General features: G+C 16.8%; 5 protein-coding genes across 5 annotated transcripts; 2 read left to right on the plus strand and 3 right to left on the minus strand.

Moving 5' to 3' along the window:
* Positions 1-9: 9 nt before the first annotated feature.
* Positions 10-2,099, minus strand: PRELSG_1340200 (conserved Plasmodium protein, unknown function; the record flags this gene model as incomplete). Its single annotated transcript, XM_028678938.1, has 4 exons — positions 10-1,421; positions 1,492-1,623; positions 1,733-1,879; positions 1,973-2,099. 4 exons carry the CDS (start codon positions 2,097-2,099, stop codon positions 10-12), a joined length of 1,818 nt encoding a protein of 605 aa, XP_028536034.1.
* A 1,233-nt stretch (positions 2,100-3,332) lies between these two features.
* PRELSG_1340300 (ankyrin-repeat protein, putative) lies at positions 3,333-4,603 on the minus strand (the record flags this gene model as incomplete). The annotated part of the gene is made up of 7 exons (XM_028678939.1): positions 3,333-3,404; positions 3,492-3,521; positions 3,634-3,671; positions 3,806-3,917; positions 4,036-4,186; positions 4,381-4,450; positions 4,558-4,603. 7 exons carry the CDS (start codon positions 4,601-4,603, stop codon positions 3,333-3,335), a joined length of 519 nt encoding a protein of 172 aa, XP_028536035.1.
* A 2,508-nt stretch (positions 4,604-7,111) lies between these two features.
* Positions 7,112-8,197, plus strand: PRELSG_1340400 (conserved Plasmodium protein, unknown function; the record flags this gene model as incomplete). Its single annotated transcript, XM_028678940.1, has 2 exons — positions 7,112-7,908; positions 7,999-8,197. The coding sequence occupies 2 exons, from the start codon at positions 7,112-7,114 to the stop codon at positions 8,195-8,197; spliced, it is 996 nt and encodes a 331-aa protein (XP_028536036.1).
* A 1,182-nt stretch (positions 8,198-9,379) lies between these two features.
* Positions 9,380-10,777, minus strand: PRELSG_1340500 (eukaryotic translation initiation factor 2 gamma subunit, putative; the record flags this gene model as incomplete). Its single annotated transcript, XM_028678941.1, has 1 exon — positions 9,380-10,777. The coding sequence occupies one exon, from the start codon at positions 10,775-10,777 to the stop codon at positions 9,380-9,382; it is 1,398 nt and encodes a 465-aa protein (XP_028536037.1).
* A 2,230-nt stretch (positions 10,778-13,007) lies between these two features.
* On the plus strand, positions 13,008-13,529 carry PRELSG_1340600 (conserved Plasmodium protein, unknown function; the record flags this gene model as incomplete). Its single annotated transcript, XM_028678942.1, has 2 exons — positions 13,008-13,322; positions 13,458-13,529. 2 exons carry the CDS (start codon positions 13,008-13,010, stop codon positions 13,527-13,529), a joined length of 387 nt encoding a protein of 128 aa, XP_028536038.1.
* Between the last annotated feature and the right edge of the window lie 4,561 nt (positions 13,530-18,090).

Consider the following 18,090-nt stretch of genomic DNA (forward strand, 5'->3'; position numbering starts at 1 on the left):
TATAATAGTTCACATATCTACGTGAAAATGGGAAACATCAAAATCTATTTCTTTATATTGCTCAAGTGTAATAGGTGGTAATTTCTTATATTTTCTTTTGACATTGTACACATGAAAATCACTTCTGCAATGCAGTTTATAATTACACTTTTCAATTTTTGTCAAACAGCTTGTACACATTATTACATCCAAAGAATTTGTTTGATCATTTAATGATTTCCTTAAATTCTCAGAAGATAAATTTTCTACATTACCATCATTATTATTTTCAAATATTTTTTCTTTGTATTTATTTTTTTTTTCATCTTCATCTTCATCTTCGCTATCATTGTTATTATTATTTTTTTTTTTGCCTTTTTTTTTTTCTTTTTTATTTTTATTAGATTTACTTTCTATTCTATCTTTAATATCAATAGATTTTGTTACAGAATTTTCTGTGCTATTAATTTTTTTTTGATTCATTGTGGCAATTTTAACATTATTACTTAAAATTTTACTGGAGCAATCTTTTTTATGTTTTTTTGTGAAATCATCAATATATCTATATACATAAGGATAACATAATAAAACTATTTTATATGTTTCCATATTCTTTCCTTTTTTTTCTCTTTCAAGTTTATCTTTTTTTTTTTGCTTTCTTTTTAAATCATCATTGAAAGATTCATTCATTAAAATTTCATTGGTTTCAATACATATTTCATTTTTTATATTATTCTTTTCTTCCAAATATTTACTATCTAAAAAATTGATGCTTTCTTTTTCATCTTTATTTGATAGATATCGGTATTCTTTATTTTCACTGATATGATTTTCCATTATAGAATATATATCTACTGTATCCTTATCATATATATTTTGATCATTTTTAGATATATCGTTTATAAAATTATTATTTTTTTTTAAATCGTTTTCCTCGTTTTTATTCACACAATTATTCTGAATGACACTACTAGTATAATTTTTATATTCATCTTTGTTATTTTTATCCATACTTATTTGATGTGAATCATTTATATCTTTTTTATTTTCATATTTATTATTTTCTTCAACATTTTTAATTTGTTCTAAATAATTTATATTTCTTTTATATTCTTCTTTATCGTCTCCATATTCATCATCTACTTGTTCTTTATTTTTTTCTATGTTATTATTATAATCATATATTTGATTACATTTGTTTTTTATATTGTCTTCTCTTTTAATGGTGTTAGTTAATTTTTGTTCTTCAATAATAACATTATGACTATTTAGAAATTTTATTACATCGTCTTTTATAAAATCATGACAAATAATTTGTATTCTCATAAAAGCTCTTTGAATTACATTATCATATTCTTTACTTAAAATATCAAAAACTTTTAGGGCTTGCTTTTTTGCACTATCGTCAATATTTATACTATAACCAATGTTTTTAACCATACCTAAAATATTGTATATTTAAAATATTTTAGTATCACAATTTAAATATATATATAATTTTTTTATTATTACTTTCAATCATATTAGTTGAAAGAGGATACCCCGTTTGTGGATTTACACTCATTTCATGTAAAATTTCAATCATATCCTTGTAAACTTTTTCTTTTAAAATACTTCTTTCCTTATTACTTATTTGCAAAGTTCCTAATAAGAATTATGAAATTTGAAAATAAGAATAAGTATAATAAAAAAAAGAAAAATATATATATATATATATACTTAAAAACATTAAAAAAATAATAATGTTTTGTACCTTTCTCCAAAATGGTTTTACATATTTCATAATTGTTATCGGAATTAAAACAAGAATTTAATTCTGACTTTTTGGCTATTTCCCCTTTCGATATATTTGTAAAAATTAAATGAGATTGAAGAACATCATCTATATTCAACTCAACTCCTTTAAAAAAAAAGAAAAAATATAAAATATTTTAAAAACTTGAATAAATTCTGAAAAAAAAATATTATATATATATATATAAATTGTTTTAACCATCTCTCCAATCAATAATTTTATTCTTATAACAAGCAATTTCAAATTTTTTCCCTTTATGCTTGTATTTAACTATAGCAACATTAGTAAACTTAACTTGATTAATTGGCTGAAATAATGCGCCCATTATTATATCATATTTGATATTGTATAGTTAAAAAAAAAAAAAAATTATATACATATATAAATACATATATTACATATTAATTTTGAATTTGTTAAAAAGATATGCTTTATTAAAGATATAATAGAAATGAAAAGAAATAAGAATAATATATTAAATTTTGAACTATTTTTTCAATGATAAAATTTCAACCTAGAAGAAATATATTTTTTTTATATTATAAATATTCTATCAAATTATTTTTTTACAGACAAATTTTAATTAAATTTTTTTTTTTTTTATTAATATTATATTCAAAAAAATTTATATTTAAAAGTTATATATATGTACATGTATATATATATAATATTTTTACTTTTTATTTTTTATGAATTTAATGTTTTATTATTTAATTTTTTTATATTTTATTTTTTTATTTTTTATTCTTGAATTAAATATACTATATTTCAACTTACATTCTTTTTTTATTATTTTTTTTTACTTCTCTTTTTTTTTTCTTTTTATAAATATTTAAATAAGAACAATAAGAGAATTTAAAGCAGATTTTCATTTTTCTTTCATTTTTTCAGTATATGTTATCAAAAATTTTGACTATTTTTCAATTGTGTGCAGTATTTAATGTAATTTTAAATAAAATTATTTAAAAAAAAAAAAAAATGATTGCCTTATAATAAAAGTTCTAACAAAATTTATAGAGTGAATTAAAGCTACTGTATGAATAATAATAATAATAATTTTTTATTAAAATTTATAAAATTAGTTTTAAAAAGAATTATAAAAAAGACTAAACGAAAAATTATAGAGTAACATCATTATAATGCATAACAACTTAATTGTTTACACATAACGGTGTACAAATGATTATATTCACAAAAACTCCTGTATATAAAAAGTACATAATTACATATTTATAAATAAAAAATAAAAAAAGTAAAATGAAAAAAAATATTTTATATTATTAATACATTAATTAAAAATGGGTATCAAAAAAATAAAAAAAAATTAATATATTTTAGACAAAATTGGAGGGGAGGGGGAAGAAATAAAAATAAATATAAAAATAAAAAAGCTATACACATAAATTTTATATTAAAATATAGTTAAGAAAATCTGCTCATTTGAAAATAATAACGTTAAAAAAAATATTAAATTGATATTATATATAAATAATATATATTTATTGTAATTTAATTTATTAAAAGTATATATAAAATTTTTTTTTTGTATTAAAAAAATTTATTTATAATATCTAGTTCCACATCCACATACATTCAGCCATAAGCTGTCAGCATATTTTGATGTCCTAGTCTATTATAAAAAAACATATATATATTTTTATTTATCTTATTTTATTTAATTTATTTATTAATTCAGATTTTAAAATATCTAACATACCAAAGGGTTTTTTATTTTCATGGTATTTTTCTGTGCAATATAAACGAAAAAAAATAAAATAAAATAAAGTAAAAATTATTATAATACAATATATTTTTTTTATAAAGTATTTTTTATTTTATTTTAATTTTATTTTCTTTACATTTTCTATAGCTCCATATCTTAAGAGTAAGTGATAAGCTAAAAAAAAAAAAAAAATTAAACAATAAAATAAGTAAAAAAATCAATTAATGAAATCAAATATATGGCTTTCATTAAAAAAGAAAAATTTATAATTAGGTGATTTTTCTTTTCTCTTTAATATTATTTAATACCTTTTGAATTAAAAATGCATTTATCTAAAGCTGTCTCATCATAATCATCTTTTATATTAATACCTAAATCTCCACCTTTTTTTAAAATTGCTTCAATCCAATCAAGTGGTACCTTTATAAAATGAAAAAAAAAAAAAATTACATTTTATATATTACTCTCTAGGTATTTCATTTTTTTTCTTAATTAATATTATTATAAATGTATATTTAATATATGTTATTTTTTATACTTTCTTTTCACAGGCTATCATCAAAGCTGTTTGATTATTCCTACTCAATGCATTAATATCTATACCTCTTCTAGCGAGTAAATATCCAACAATTATTTTTTTGTGTAGCAAAATAGCCATTTGTAATAAAGTAAAAACTGGCTCATTTGAACTTAAAAAAAGAAATAAATTTATTTAGAATAAATACATTTTTTTATATGTACACTTTTTAAAATAATACATAAATATGTAAGTATATATTTATAAATATTTGGGAATTTTAAGGAATAATATGATAAAATATTGGTAGAATAATTTTCTAAATATATATGTATATGCTAATATACACGTATTTATATATTTTACCCATTTTTAAAATTGGCTATTTGTACATTCCAATAAGGCTTCAATTTTTTAACATCTTCGATTGTCATTTCTTTTAATATAGTTACGATTGAAAAATCAAATTTTTATAAAGAAAAATTTTTAAATAGAAATAAGAAATATTCATTGAAATTAATTATTATATAGTATTTATTTTACCTGATACAACATCTTCATTAATCAATATACTTTCATAATTAAACATAATTATAAAAAAGAAAGAAAAATAAAAAAAAAATTTATATTTTTATATAATGCAAAATAATTTCCTTCAAGAAAAAGTAAAATCTTTATCAAAAAGAAAAATATAACTAAAAATGAAAAAAAATTATAGACGTATATAAAATCTAAAGATTACATATATTTATTCTATGATATATTTTATTAATTCTATATCTCTTTTATTAAATTTTCCTATAACTTATTTTCTAAATTTTCAGTTTAAATTGATATGAATCAACATGAAAATGGAAATAAAGAAAAAAAAAGAAATAAAATAGAGTTATGCTGCTTAATAAATGAGCAATATAAAATATAGTCACTAAATAAAAAATGTAATATGAAAAAACATATGTGTGTAATAGTTAAATATTTCTTTACTTTATAATCTACAGGAGAAATAATTAAAATTCTATTATATATATAATTAGACATACAAAAGAAAAAAAAAAAAAATTAAAAAAAAGTAAATGTTAAAAATACATTTTTTTTTTTTGCATTTTTATATGTTTAATGTGATGAAAGTAATAAACTGTTCCATTAACTGATATAAAACAAATTTATTATTAAATTTGTTTTAATGAGTGATATTAATTTTTGCTGTATATACATTATTTAAATATATATTAAAAAAAAAAATGTTAAAAATTCCTTTTAATTATATAATCAATGTCTGATATACAAAAAAGGTGAAATTATAAATTTCTTTACAAAAAAAAAAAAAAAAAAGGAAAAATGGAGAATTAAATTACAAAACAATAACTTACAATTTTATTTTAAAATATTTTTATTCTTTATAGTTTTCATATATTGATATTTGGCATTATTTTACCTTTTATAATATATATATTAGATTTATTTCAAAGAAGGGATTTGATGAAATAGTTTACACACATTAAATATTAAGGGGAAATAAGTTTGCACGAGTAATGCTATTTCATTTATTTAAATATAATATTTTATACTAAATTATAAAGAAAAATATAAAAAAATTGTAAAAAAACAAATAAAAGATCTCTTTCACTGATGATATAATAATATATATATATTTTTTTTTATTTTTTATTTTTATTCCAATGTAAATATATTACATTTATAATAAATGTATATATATTATATATATTTTAATAAAATAATTTTTTCTATATTTATTTTCAACTAAGGAAATTTTTTCTACAGCAACTGACATATTTTAAATGAATCAGAAAAAGAAAAAAATATATACACACATTTGAATGCTATTAATAAAAGATAAAATTACATAATAATTTTTATGTTTTTCATAAACAAAGTTTTAAGATTTAATATTTTTAGCCGAAATTTTTTTATTTATTAATAAAAAATTCAAATATGAGAATTTGAGTAGAAATTTAGATATTTTTGGTTGATAATTATATTCACATTTTTCAATTTTTTTTCAGTAGTTATTAATATATCTTTTTCTTTTAATAAACTTAAATTTTTTTTAAAATTATTTAATAGTAAATAAATACTCAGAGAAAATCTTAAAAAAATCTTTTATTTATATTATCAATATATATATTCAGTCTAAAAATTAGAGTAATAATATTTTAACTGCTTTTTACGCGTACGTATTTGTATTTGTTTTATGAAAAAAATAAGAGTTTAAAAACAAAAAAATATATAAAATTTAGTCTTTAATTTTTAATATAAATAAATAAATATATGTATATATATGTTTTTAATATATGTATAAATTCGTATCTTTTTTTTTCTTTTTTTCTTAAATATTATAAATATATGACAAATGATAAAATATTTTGATAAAAGAAAAAATTTATATTTACACATAAAAATGTATATATATGATAAACAGATTAAAGATACATATGCATGCAATATATATATATATATATATATATATAAATTTCTTATTAAAGATGTAAACACAATTGAGCAATAAAAAAAAAAAAAATAAAAATTTGATAAATAAAATAAGTAAAAAAAAAAAAAATACAATGCTAAATATATTAGAAATGTATAGATTTAAAATATTTATTAGTCAAGAAAAAATCAACCAAAAAAGTAAATCAAATAAAAAAAGGTAAAATGAAGAAAATATAAAGGTTATTATTAATTATTCTTATATATAATAAATTTTAATTTTTATGTAATACTTTAGAATTTTATGTTAATAATTAAATATTATTATTTTTCATAATTTTAAATAATATACTATTCCTTAATTTTTTTTTTTTTTTTTTTTTTTTTGTTATTTTCTGTAAAGTTTTTTTTTCTTCATGTGATATGAATAAGAAACACTATGAAATATAAAATAAAATATTCTTCATTTTGTTCTAGATGCATATTCTTGAAGTATATTTAAACAAAAGAAATTAAAATTATTTGTTATGACATATTTCAAAAAGAAAAAAAAAAATTAATATATGTTTTTTTTTTATATTAATTTTTTTCTTTTTTTGAATTTTATACTTTTTTTTTTCTTTATTTAACCTTTCAATATATAGTAAATATGCTCATGGTATCTTTTGTTTTCCCCTTTTTTTTTTTGTTGAATACAATATCATGTATAAATTTACAAATTGGAAATCAAAAATATCAATTGAGTACTAATAAAATTAAAAACGATTTATTAGATTTTTATAGTACATTAAATATTTTAAAGTCAGAAAAATATTTAAAAGACAGCATTAAAAAAATTAATTTATACACAAAATTAAGGAAAAGATTATACAAAGATAGATTAAGTATTTATGCTAATGTTAGTGTAAAAGAAAAAGAAGATGCACCAATTAAAGTTGTTGAAGGAAAAGAAAAAAAAGAGGAAGATAAGAAGGATATTATTGATCAGGAATTTATAACTAATTTTATGTTATTTAATAAAAACAATTTTTTTTGTATTGATGAATTAGGGTTAGATATTAATATTCCTTTGTTAAAAAATAGTAATTTAGGTGCAAATATAGTTTACCAATTACCAAAAGTAATTTATGTTAATGCATATGCAAATGCTTATAATTCTATTATTAAAGGAGAATTTAACACAATAGATATTGTAAAAAGAATTAGTTTTTTTCAATTTTTTGAAAATTTTTATATAAACGCAAATTATGATTTTAAGAATAAAAGAGCTCTTTTAAATTTAGAAAGTAAATTTTATGAATATTACAACAAATTTGGTGACCATTTTAGCTTTAATAACAAAATAATTGTTCAAAGAGATAGCAAAAATCAATACGATGGTTCAGTGTGCTTATCCTTAAAATATAACAACAACGTTTTTACACCTATTTTTAACTTTAAAGACAAGTATTATTTTATAAGACATAATAATAAAAAAATATTTTTTTTTAAATATATGCACATATATATATATATATTTTTTTTTTTGTATTTTAGATCTTATGAATATTCATATGACAATTTAAATCCAAACAGAAAAATCAGTGTGAAAATAGATAAAGACAGAAATGTTCATTTTAATTATTTATCTTTCGATAAAGTGAATGAATACAATAAATATTTTTTATTTTTTAATTTTATATTCTCTAATCCAATGCAATCAATAATAACATTAAAGAGAGAATTTATTTTTTAATATGTTAGAATTCAAGTATATATGAAAACGTTATATAAAAATCTTTTAATTTGAATTATATAATTAAAAAAAATTCAATAAAATATATATATATTTATACATAAAAAGATAATTATGCTGGCATAAATGATATTAATAAACATACATTTAAAAATTTTTTTTTTTTTTTTTGTCACATTTGACATAACCAATTTAGATTTAATATATTTTTTTAATCACTCTATACATAATCTTTTTTTTTTTTGTCATATTTGACATAACCAATTTAGATTCAATATATTTTTTTAATCCCCCTTTACGTAAATTTTTTTTTTTTTATAATATTTGACATAACTTTTTTACATTTAATCTTTTTTTTAATTACTATATATACTTCTTTTTTGTTTTTTAAATGTTTAATAAATTAAAAAGTATTTTATTTATATAATTTATATGCATATTATTTTTTGTCCTATATATTTATATATTTAGAATATTAATTTTAAAAAAAGGTTTTATAATAAAGCGTATTTAAATTATTATTCACTTTATGTAATTTTTTAATACATGTTGTTCTACCCTTTCTATTTCATGCGTAAAAATATTTTGACATTAGAAAAAAAATAAATGAAAGAGCGTTTTATTAAAACTAAGAGTTATTTTTAATTTTTTACATTTTATTTTTTAGTTTTTATATTAATTTTTTTTTATATTTAAATAATTTTTACATAAATCTAATTATATTTTTCGATGTCTTTCACAAGTGAATCATAAATATATGTGCTTCTTTTTTATAAATCTATTTTTACAAATGTATATATTTACAAAATTTTTTATAGAATTATGTGAAGAAAAAAAAAAATTACTTCTTTTAGTATAATTTTTATGTGAGATAAAATCACATATACTTATTGCATATTTAAAACTAATGGTGTGAAAATGCCATATATATGTAAAAATAATCCTTTTTAAGTTTATAAATAAATATATAAGGCAGAAGTTTTAATATAAAAGTTTCATAAAAATCATTAAATAAATATTAAAAATTAAAAAGGAAGATGAAAAATTTAACAAAGTATATAATTAAAGGGAAAAATGTATACATACATATATTATGCATACATATGTGCTATTAAATATGTACAAATATTTTTATATAAGTACACATACATATTTATTAGTCCATTTATACAATTTTTTTTTTTAAATTGGTTCTTGTAGCTCTAGTGGTTTTCCTTTATTAATTTGACCCCATCCAATTAAACGCCAGTGCTTGTCAACTCTCCTACTTAAAGCTATTTTATCTCCAATTTTTGTACATACTGGCCCAGTTAGTTCAAGTTTGGCTAGTTCTGTTTTAATACCTGTAACTCTACATCCAATAGAAGTAGATCCAATATTGATCATAAGAAATTCTCCATTTTTTAATTTGGCTACTTTTGTATTTTTTTCTCCATCTTGAGATTTAACACCTAATAATCTTCTTAATAAATAATAAGATATTTCAATTTCTGCAAAGCAATCTGGTAATTTATTTAAATGACCGATGACCTGACCAACTAATCGATCAGCTCTTGTTAAAATTGGATCAATTTTTGTTCCTACTCCAATTAATCCTCCTGGTACAGCATATTTTAAATTATTATTTTCTGCAAACATGGTCAATATTTGTGATATAATAGGCCTACATGTAATTTCTCCCTTTTCATCTTTTGATATAATGCCAGGTCTTATTTCAATTTTATCTCCTACTTTTAAAACACCATGTAAAATGCTTCCTCCAGCAACTCCCCCTTGCAATGTTTCAATATCTTCTCCCGGTTTGTTAACATCGAATGATCTAATAACAATCATATGTGGAGGAGATATAAAATCTCTTTTTGGTACACTTATTTGTGTAACTATATATTCACATACAACATCAATATTATATTTTAAAACTGCACTAATAGGGATTATAGGTGCACTATCAGCAGCCGTACCAGAGACAAAATTTTTTATTTCTTCTTGTTGTTTTAATGCTTGTTCTTCTTTAATTAACTCTACTTTATTTTGCAAAATTAAAATATGTTTTAATCTCATTATTTCAACAGCCGCTAAATGTTCTGATGTTTGGGGTTGTGGGCACGTTTCATTACCAGCAACTAATAAAAGTGCTGCATCCATTACTGCTGCTCCATTTAACATAGTTGCCATTAAAATATCATGACCTGGGCAATCAACAAAAGAAACATGCCTTAATAACTTCATTCTATGATTACAATTTTCACGAGGGCACATTGGATTATCTTCTTTACTACTTTCATACGATTTATAACATCCGGGTGTTTTACATTCAGGATTTGTACATTTATATATTTTAGCATTTGCATAACCCAATTTTATAGTAATATTTCTCTCTTTCTCATGTTTAAATCTAACAGTGTGAACACCTGATATTGCATGAACAAGTGTTGACTTTCCGTGTGCAACATGTCCAATAGTACCTAAATTGATCGTAGCTTGTCTGCTGATTACATCTTCGCTTAGAGGAGTTAATTTAGTTACATCTAAATTTTCTAAATTTTGTTCAGCTAATTTATCTTTCTCATTAATATTCATTTTAGATTAAGAAAAAAAAAAAAAAAAAAATAAAATAAAATAAAAAGTAATATTATAAAATTTACATAAACTGAATTGGCTTATTTTAAATAGATTAAATAAATTAAATTATTTACATAAATATAGTAGATAAAACTTTAAGTTATTTATTAATTAATATTGTATCTGCTTTAGTTATAATTTGTGATTCAATATAATAAATTTTTCTCCTATATACTTAAAACTTTATTATCCTAATGATGAAGGTGTACTTATAATATTACATATATATGATATTCTATATATTTATGATAATAAATATTCATTATATGCCATATAAAAGATATTTTCTATTAAAAATCTTTTATATTAACAATATTTTACGTTAATTTTGTTTCATATTAATAACTATTTACATTAATAATGCATCAAATTAATAATATTTTTTCCACTCGTTATGTTTGATAACAATAATTTTTTCTATTAATATCATTTAATATGAATTATCTTATAATTTTTAATTTTTTTTTTTTTAAATAAAAAAAATTATTGTAGGTTGTAAGCTTCACATATATCTGATGTTTATATCTTTTAAGATTTTTTTTTTATTCAATTTTGACTTTATAATATTTTGTACGTAAGTCCTGTATTTACGCTGTTTTGTATTTAAGATTTTTGATTTTTAAAGTATTTTATATTTACAATTAATGATTAATTGGTTTTTAACACATCTAAATCTTATATATCATGATTTTCTTTGTTTTTTAAATTCATTCTATAAATTTTATATTTTATCATACAATTTTTTTTTTTTTTTTTAAACAGTTCATATATTAAAATCATGCATATGAAAAAATTTTCAAAAGTATTTTTTTTTATAAAATTATAAATATTATTTAAATGGATGTATAATTATTTATTTATTTATTTTTTTAAATTTTAAAGAAATTTGAGGAATATAAATTTTTATTTCTTTTTGTGAATTTATTATAATATATAGTTGTTTTATAAGTAATTTGTGTAATAACAAAGAAAAAAAAAAATTAGAAAATAAAAAAAATTTCCTTTAATTTGTTTATCTTTCTTTATATACTTTCTTTTTTTCATTTAAAAATAAATTTGAAAATATTATAATATTGAAAAATTTATTTAATATATATTTATATAAACTATATTAAAGCTTTATTTGAATACACATGAGCATGTTGCTATAAATAAAATGTTTATATAATTATTATTACTACTACTGTTATCATTATTCTAATTATTTCTATTATTATATTTATCATTATATATATTAATGTTTTAACAAAGTTACTTTTTATTTAAATTATTAAAATTTTTGCCATTTTTAAATATATATCTTTTTTGTTTTTTTGTAAATATATATTTTCACTTGCCTGTTGAATAAAATTAAATTATATTTTTTTTTTTAGTAATAAAAATTTATTAGTATTTAAGTAATTTATGTATTATAAAAATGATTTAAGACTTACACTTTTATGATGATGTTGTAATATTTCTTATCATTATTATTATATTCATTTTTTATGTTATTTTTTAAAATAAAATATATAATGCTTACAAATATTTTATACTTTAAATAAACTAAAAAATGTTCTTAAAACAAAGATATATTTTTTTATGCTTATTGTAAATTTTAAACAAATTTATATAAAATGAGAAAAAAAAAAAAAAAAAATTATTCATGTTGTTTATATGTTGATCCCATTTTATGAAATAACAAGGAATATTATTATCATTTTATTATAAAAGAAAATAGAACTTTATACTTATTTCAAGAGCTGTAGTTTAATACTTTTTTCTTTTATAAAAGTAAAAAATAATTAAGAAAAAAATTCATTCTTTTTTTTATTACTGAGTAAGAATATTTTTTTCTTAATATGATTTACACAAGAAATAAAAATATTAACAATATAAGTAATAAAATAAATTGAAATTTTTTTTAATATAAATTAAATGATAAAAAAATAAAATAAAAAATATAAGCACTAAACATAAATATTATATTCTTAATTACACAACACTAATTTAAAATATTAAAATATATGAAAAAGTTATGTAATTATATATATATATACACATGTATATATATGTATAATGTATTTTATTTAAAATGCTTGAAAATGTTAAAAGTATAATATAATAAAGTTACTTTTAAGGCATTTTTTTTTTTTATCACATAAAATATAATTTTGTAAGAATTAATTTTTTTTTTTTTTTAAACAAAATGAATAAAGTTACTTATTTAAAAAAGTTTATATCTAATAACTTTTTTTTTAAGGATATATTATTATCAGATATGAAGGTAAGAATGCCTTATATAAATGAAAATTACAAAAGAAATATAAAGAAGGTTGAATATATTCGTAGAAATATAAATACAATAAAAACATACGAAATAAAAAATTATTCTTTCTCTTTTTTTTTGAATAATAAATTTTTAATTGATAATGAAAAATTAAGTGAAATAACTTATAAAAAAAAAAAAGATAAAATATTATGTTTTTGGAATAGGAGTCCTGGTGCTAGATATCCTAAAAAGGTACTATTTTTATTTTAATATGTTGTAATATATTTTATTGTATTATCATTTAAAAATTATTCTATTTTATTTTATATGAATTTTATTATTTTTACAATAATTATGTTTTGTATTTTTTTACTTTATTTTTAATAGGCAAATAACGGTTCACGCCCTGACTGTCGTTCTCTTAGGAAAATTAGAAAAAGGTTAAAAACAGGAAAATAGATTATTATTTAGCAAATAATTGACATTTTAATGTAAATAAATTATGTCACAGTAAAATATAATAAAATGAAATTATAGCAAGAATATAACCTTTTTTTTTAAAATAAATTTTTAGTTACTTCCCCAATTGTTATCAATATTAATTTTATTAACAACTTTATTTGTATTTTAATTTTATCTTTTGAATAGTTTTAACACAAATATAGAATTAGAAAATGGATTAAAAAATTAGAATCATTATAATCATATTAATCTATTTAAATTTATTATTATTTTTAGTATGAAAGAATAAAAATTATTTCAGATTATAAAAAATTTCTTAATTTTTATAAGATTTTATGTTTACATTATTATTAACTACAAAATTTTTTTCAATTTTTATTATATCATTTATATGATAAATAACTATATCTGAATATTTATGACTATACGTATGTATCTGTTATTATTTTTTTATGAAAGGTATCTACAAATAGAAACAAGTATAAAATATATTCAAATATATTTTTAAAAAGAAAAAATAAGAGGAATCATATCTAGATAGAATTATAATATAATAAAAGTATATTAATTAAGAAAATATGAATATATGAAATGTTAAGATTTACATATTTAAAGAGTTATTTAAATGTTTTCAGTTAAACATAAATATTTGCTTCATTTTTGATAGAATAATTAGATTTATGATTTCTTGTGGTGTATATATATATATAAGTAAAATATATAAATTTTTATTTTTTTAAGAAAATAATGTGAAACAAATATAGATATATTTTTTTTAATTTTTATGTATGATTTTTATATATTAAAAATAAAAAAATAAATGTAAATTAATAAATAGAGAACATTAAAAGAATAAAAAAAATAATTTTTTGAATTATAAAATATTTCATTGATTAATGAATTACTAAAATATGTGTATATATATATAAAAAAAATTGTATTCTATTTGAGTAATATATTTTTTTTTGTTAATTTTATGCTTCAACAATTGCATTTATTTGTTTATATAATAACCAAATTTTGTAATCACAACATTTTTTCAAAAAATATAGAAAATAAAGAAAAGGATAATTCTTTTAAATAAAAAAATAAATATTGAAATTACTCAACTTTTTTTTTAAGTTGTTTATTTAGCAAACTAAATTAATAAACTTGTATAGATTTATTAATTCGGAAAATTCTTATTTCTTAATTTAAAAAAAATTAAAAATTCATATTTCATATGCCCTTATTAATAAAACATGCACAAAAATATAAAATAAAATATATAAGAATATTTATAAATTTAAAGTATAATAATGAGCAAAATTAAAGATACAAATATATGTGTATTTACTTATAATTTTTTATTTTTTCCTTATTAAATTAATACAGAAAAAAAAAAAAGGCTCTTTAAAAGAACACTTAATATAAATTCTAAATAGAATATGAGCTTTTATTTCTAATTGTTTAATATTAGCATATTTTAAATATAACTTTATTATTTTTTATAATTATTTGATTGAAATAAAAATATAAACCTTTTAAAAAACTCTCCATCATATTATAAATTAAAGAAAAAAAGCTGTATAGAAGTTATTCTTTTAATAATAAAAAAAAAAGTTATCTCTAATATTTAAAAGAATTTATATTATAATTTAAAAAAATATTATGTTAAAAGAATTACTTTTAAAAATTTTTTTCTCCTTATAAATATTTATATTCTTAAAAGGAAAAAAAAAAAATTTCTAATGACTTTATAATTTTATTTAAAATAACTCAAAGGATAGTTCTAATACAACTCAATTACACAATTTTTTATATAAAAGATGGTATTAAAAAAAATATATATATCATTTTAATATTATTGTTTTTATTTATTAAATTATTAAATATTCATTATTTTTATTTTATTTTTTTTTTTCTTAAAAATTAAAATTTAAATATGAATTATTTATAAGAATATAGCTTTATTTTTTAAATTTTAAATAATATAATAATAGTAGTAATTCATAATGTAACTAGATACTGTTAAGTAAAAAATAAGATTTTCACATAATAAAATGATTAATAACATTTCTATTTATAAAATTTTATATATGAATATATAGTTACCATTAATTTTTATAGATTAATCAATAAAAAAAAAATTATAAAAAATTTTTTTTTAAAAATATTTTTAATAATACTTAAATACCCTTTTAAAAGATTCAAATTTATAAAATAAACAATTTCATTAAAATATTCATATATTTTTTTATTGAATTATTTATTTTCTATATAATAAAATGGCATTATAGTAAAAAATGCTTTTGATAAATTTGTACTTGTTCTAAATTAAAAAAAAAATATAAAAAGTATTATATTTACAATAAAAATTCATTAGTAAGTTTCCACTCTTAATTTAAAAAAATATGTAATTTTAATTATATTGTTTTTTTAAATTAAAAAATAAAATAAAATTTCTTCAGGGTTTTCAAATGTTTAGATAAAAAAAAAAAAAATTAAAATCAAGAGACTTGATATAATAAATAATTCAAAAAAAATAGAGATTAGTTTGATATTACTTTTTTTTACTAAGATGGAATTGTATGAATAAGTAAAATTTACTTTGATTAATCTATTATTAGAAGTATAACTCTTTTAAAATAATTTTTATTAAAACAAAATTTATAGCTAAAATTGGTATTCATAATAATGAATGAAATAAGAGATTATAATTTCTGGTAATTATAACGACAGTAAATGGAATAGCCATAATAAGGATTAGTAATATAAGCATTTCAATTATCATAAAAACTCTAGAAATAATAATAAAAATTAATATTTTTATACAAAAATAATATACTTCTTTTCGATAATCTCATATATATTAAAAAAATATTATTCTCATATTAAAATATTTTCATTTATTTTATAACCTATAAAAAATACTAAAAAGTTATAGAAATATTTATTTATAATAAATAAAATGAGAGATTGAAAATAAAATATGAAAAATAAAAAGACTACTATATATCATTATAGAATAAGAAATCTTTTGAACATAAATTTGATATTTATTAAAATAAAAATTCATAGTTTATAAAATATTACATTATTCAAAAAAGCTTTTTATATTTCATATTTAAAAGTTTAGTGTAAAGTTCCTTATTAAAATATACGATTTTTTTCTCTTCTTAATAATATATGAAATATCATTATAATTTCACTTAATATTAATAGGTTTTTCTATTAGTTTATTAGTTTAAATGTACTAAAATATATGAAATTTTAAATTGATAAAACTATTGTGTGTAATTTAAAAAGAATTTATTTTTAAATACTTTTTGTTTATTTATTTAAATTCAAAAAAAAAAAAAAAAAAATTATATTCGTTGATTTTTTTCATTTATTTAAACCATCCATGAAATATAATAATTACCATAGGCTTTCATTTTTTCTCATTAAGTTGAAAATATAATATATAAATTATTTGTTTTAGTTAGGCATTTACATAATAATATATATATATTTATAAATCATTTTATTTTGTAGAATAAAATCATATGACTAAGATATAGCAAAATTAATTAGTTTTTAAGAAACAATTTGGACTTAATTTTAATGTTAATTGAAGTAATTATATAATAGGTATTTCCTTTTAACAAAAAAAAAAAAAAAAATTTTTAAATAACATTTTTTAGTTTATACGCACTTCTTAATTCCTATAGTATTGTAATTTCTCTAATAGAAATTACAAATTTTTTTAATGAAAATTACAATAAAAATTTATCCGAATTAATTTTATCTTTTTATATATATAAATTTTTATTGAGTAATTCATATTTTTTGGAAAATTAAAAAATTATATTAATAAAAAAAATATAATTAAGACAGTTTTATTATTTTATTATGGCTCTTTCTTTTTTTAATATACTACATGAACTTTTCTTGATTATAAATACCTATGAATTCCTTTTTTATTCATTAGACAAAAATTAAAAATTTATACAAAAAAAAAAAAAAAATATAAATTTTTAAGATATATAAAATTTTGAACTAAATTATTAGTTTTTTTTTTCCCTTAAAATTTCCTAATACCATTATATATACCAAAAAAATTGCAGATATGTAAAAATATATTTTTTATTCAATATTAAAAGTAGAAAATATAATATTATGTGCATATGCTTAAAGTATAATTTACTTTTTAAAAAAATATTAAAGTGTATAATATTACTTTAATGTAACAAAAAATTTCGTAGAAACTATTTGTAAAAGAACGAATTATATTATTAAATATATTGTAATGATATTTATTAGATATAAAATAATTCCAAAAAAAAAAATTAGAAAAAAATTCAAAATAATTATAAAAATCATTTACATCATCTCAATGTCTACCTATCAATGTTTCTATCAATTAATCATGCATATATATAATTTTATAATACACTAAAAAATTAAAAGAGAGAGAAAAAAAAAAATTATATATGAAAAATATTTAAATATGAAGATATGGTTATAATTGTCACATGATTTTTGTTTCTCAGGTAAAAGGCCAAAAATAATATGATTGGTTAGTTTTATTAGAAAA

Source organism: Plasmodium relictum (genome assembly GCF_900005765.1).
Source record: "Plasmodium relictum strain SGS1 genome assembly, chromosome: 13".
Taxonomy (NCBI): Eukaryota; Apicomplexa; class Aconoidasida; order Haemosporida; family Plasmodiidae; genus Plasmodium; species Plasmodium relictum.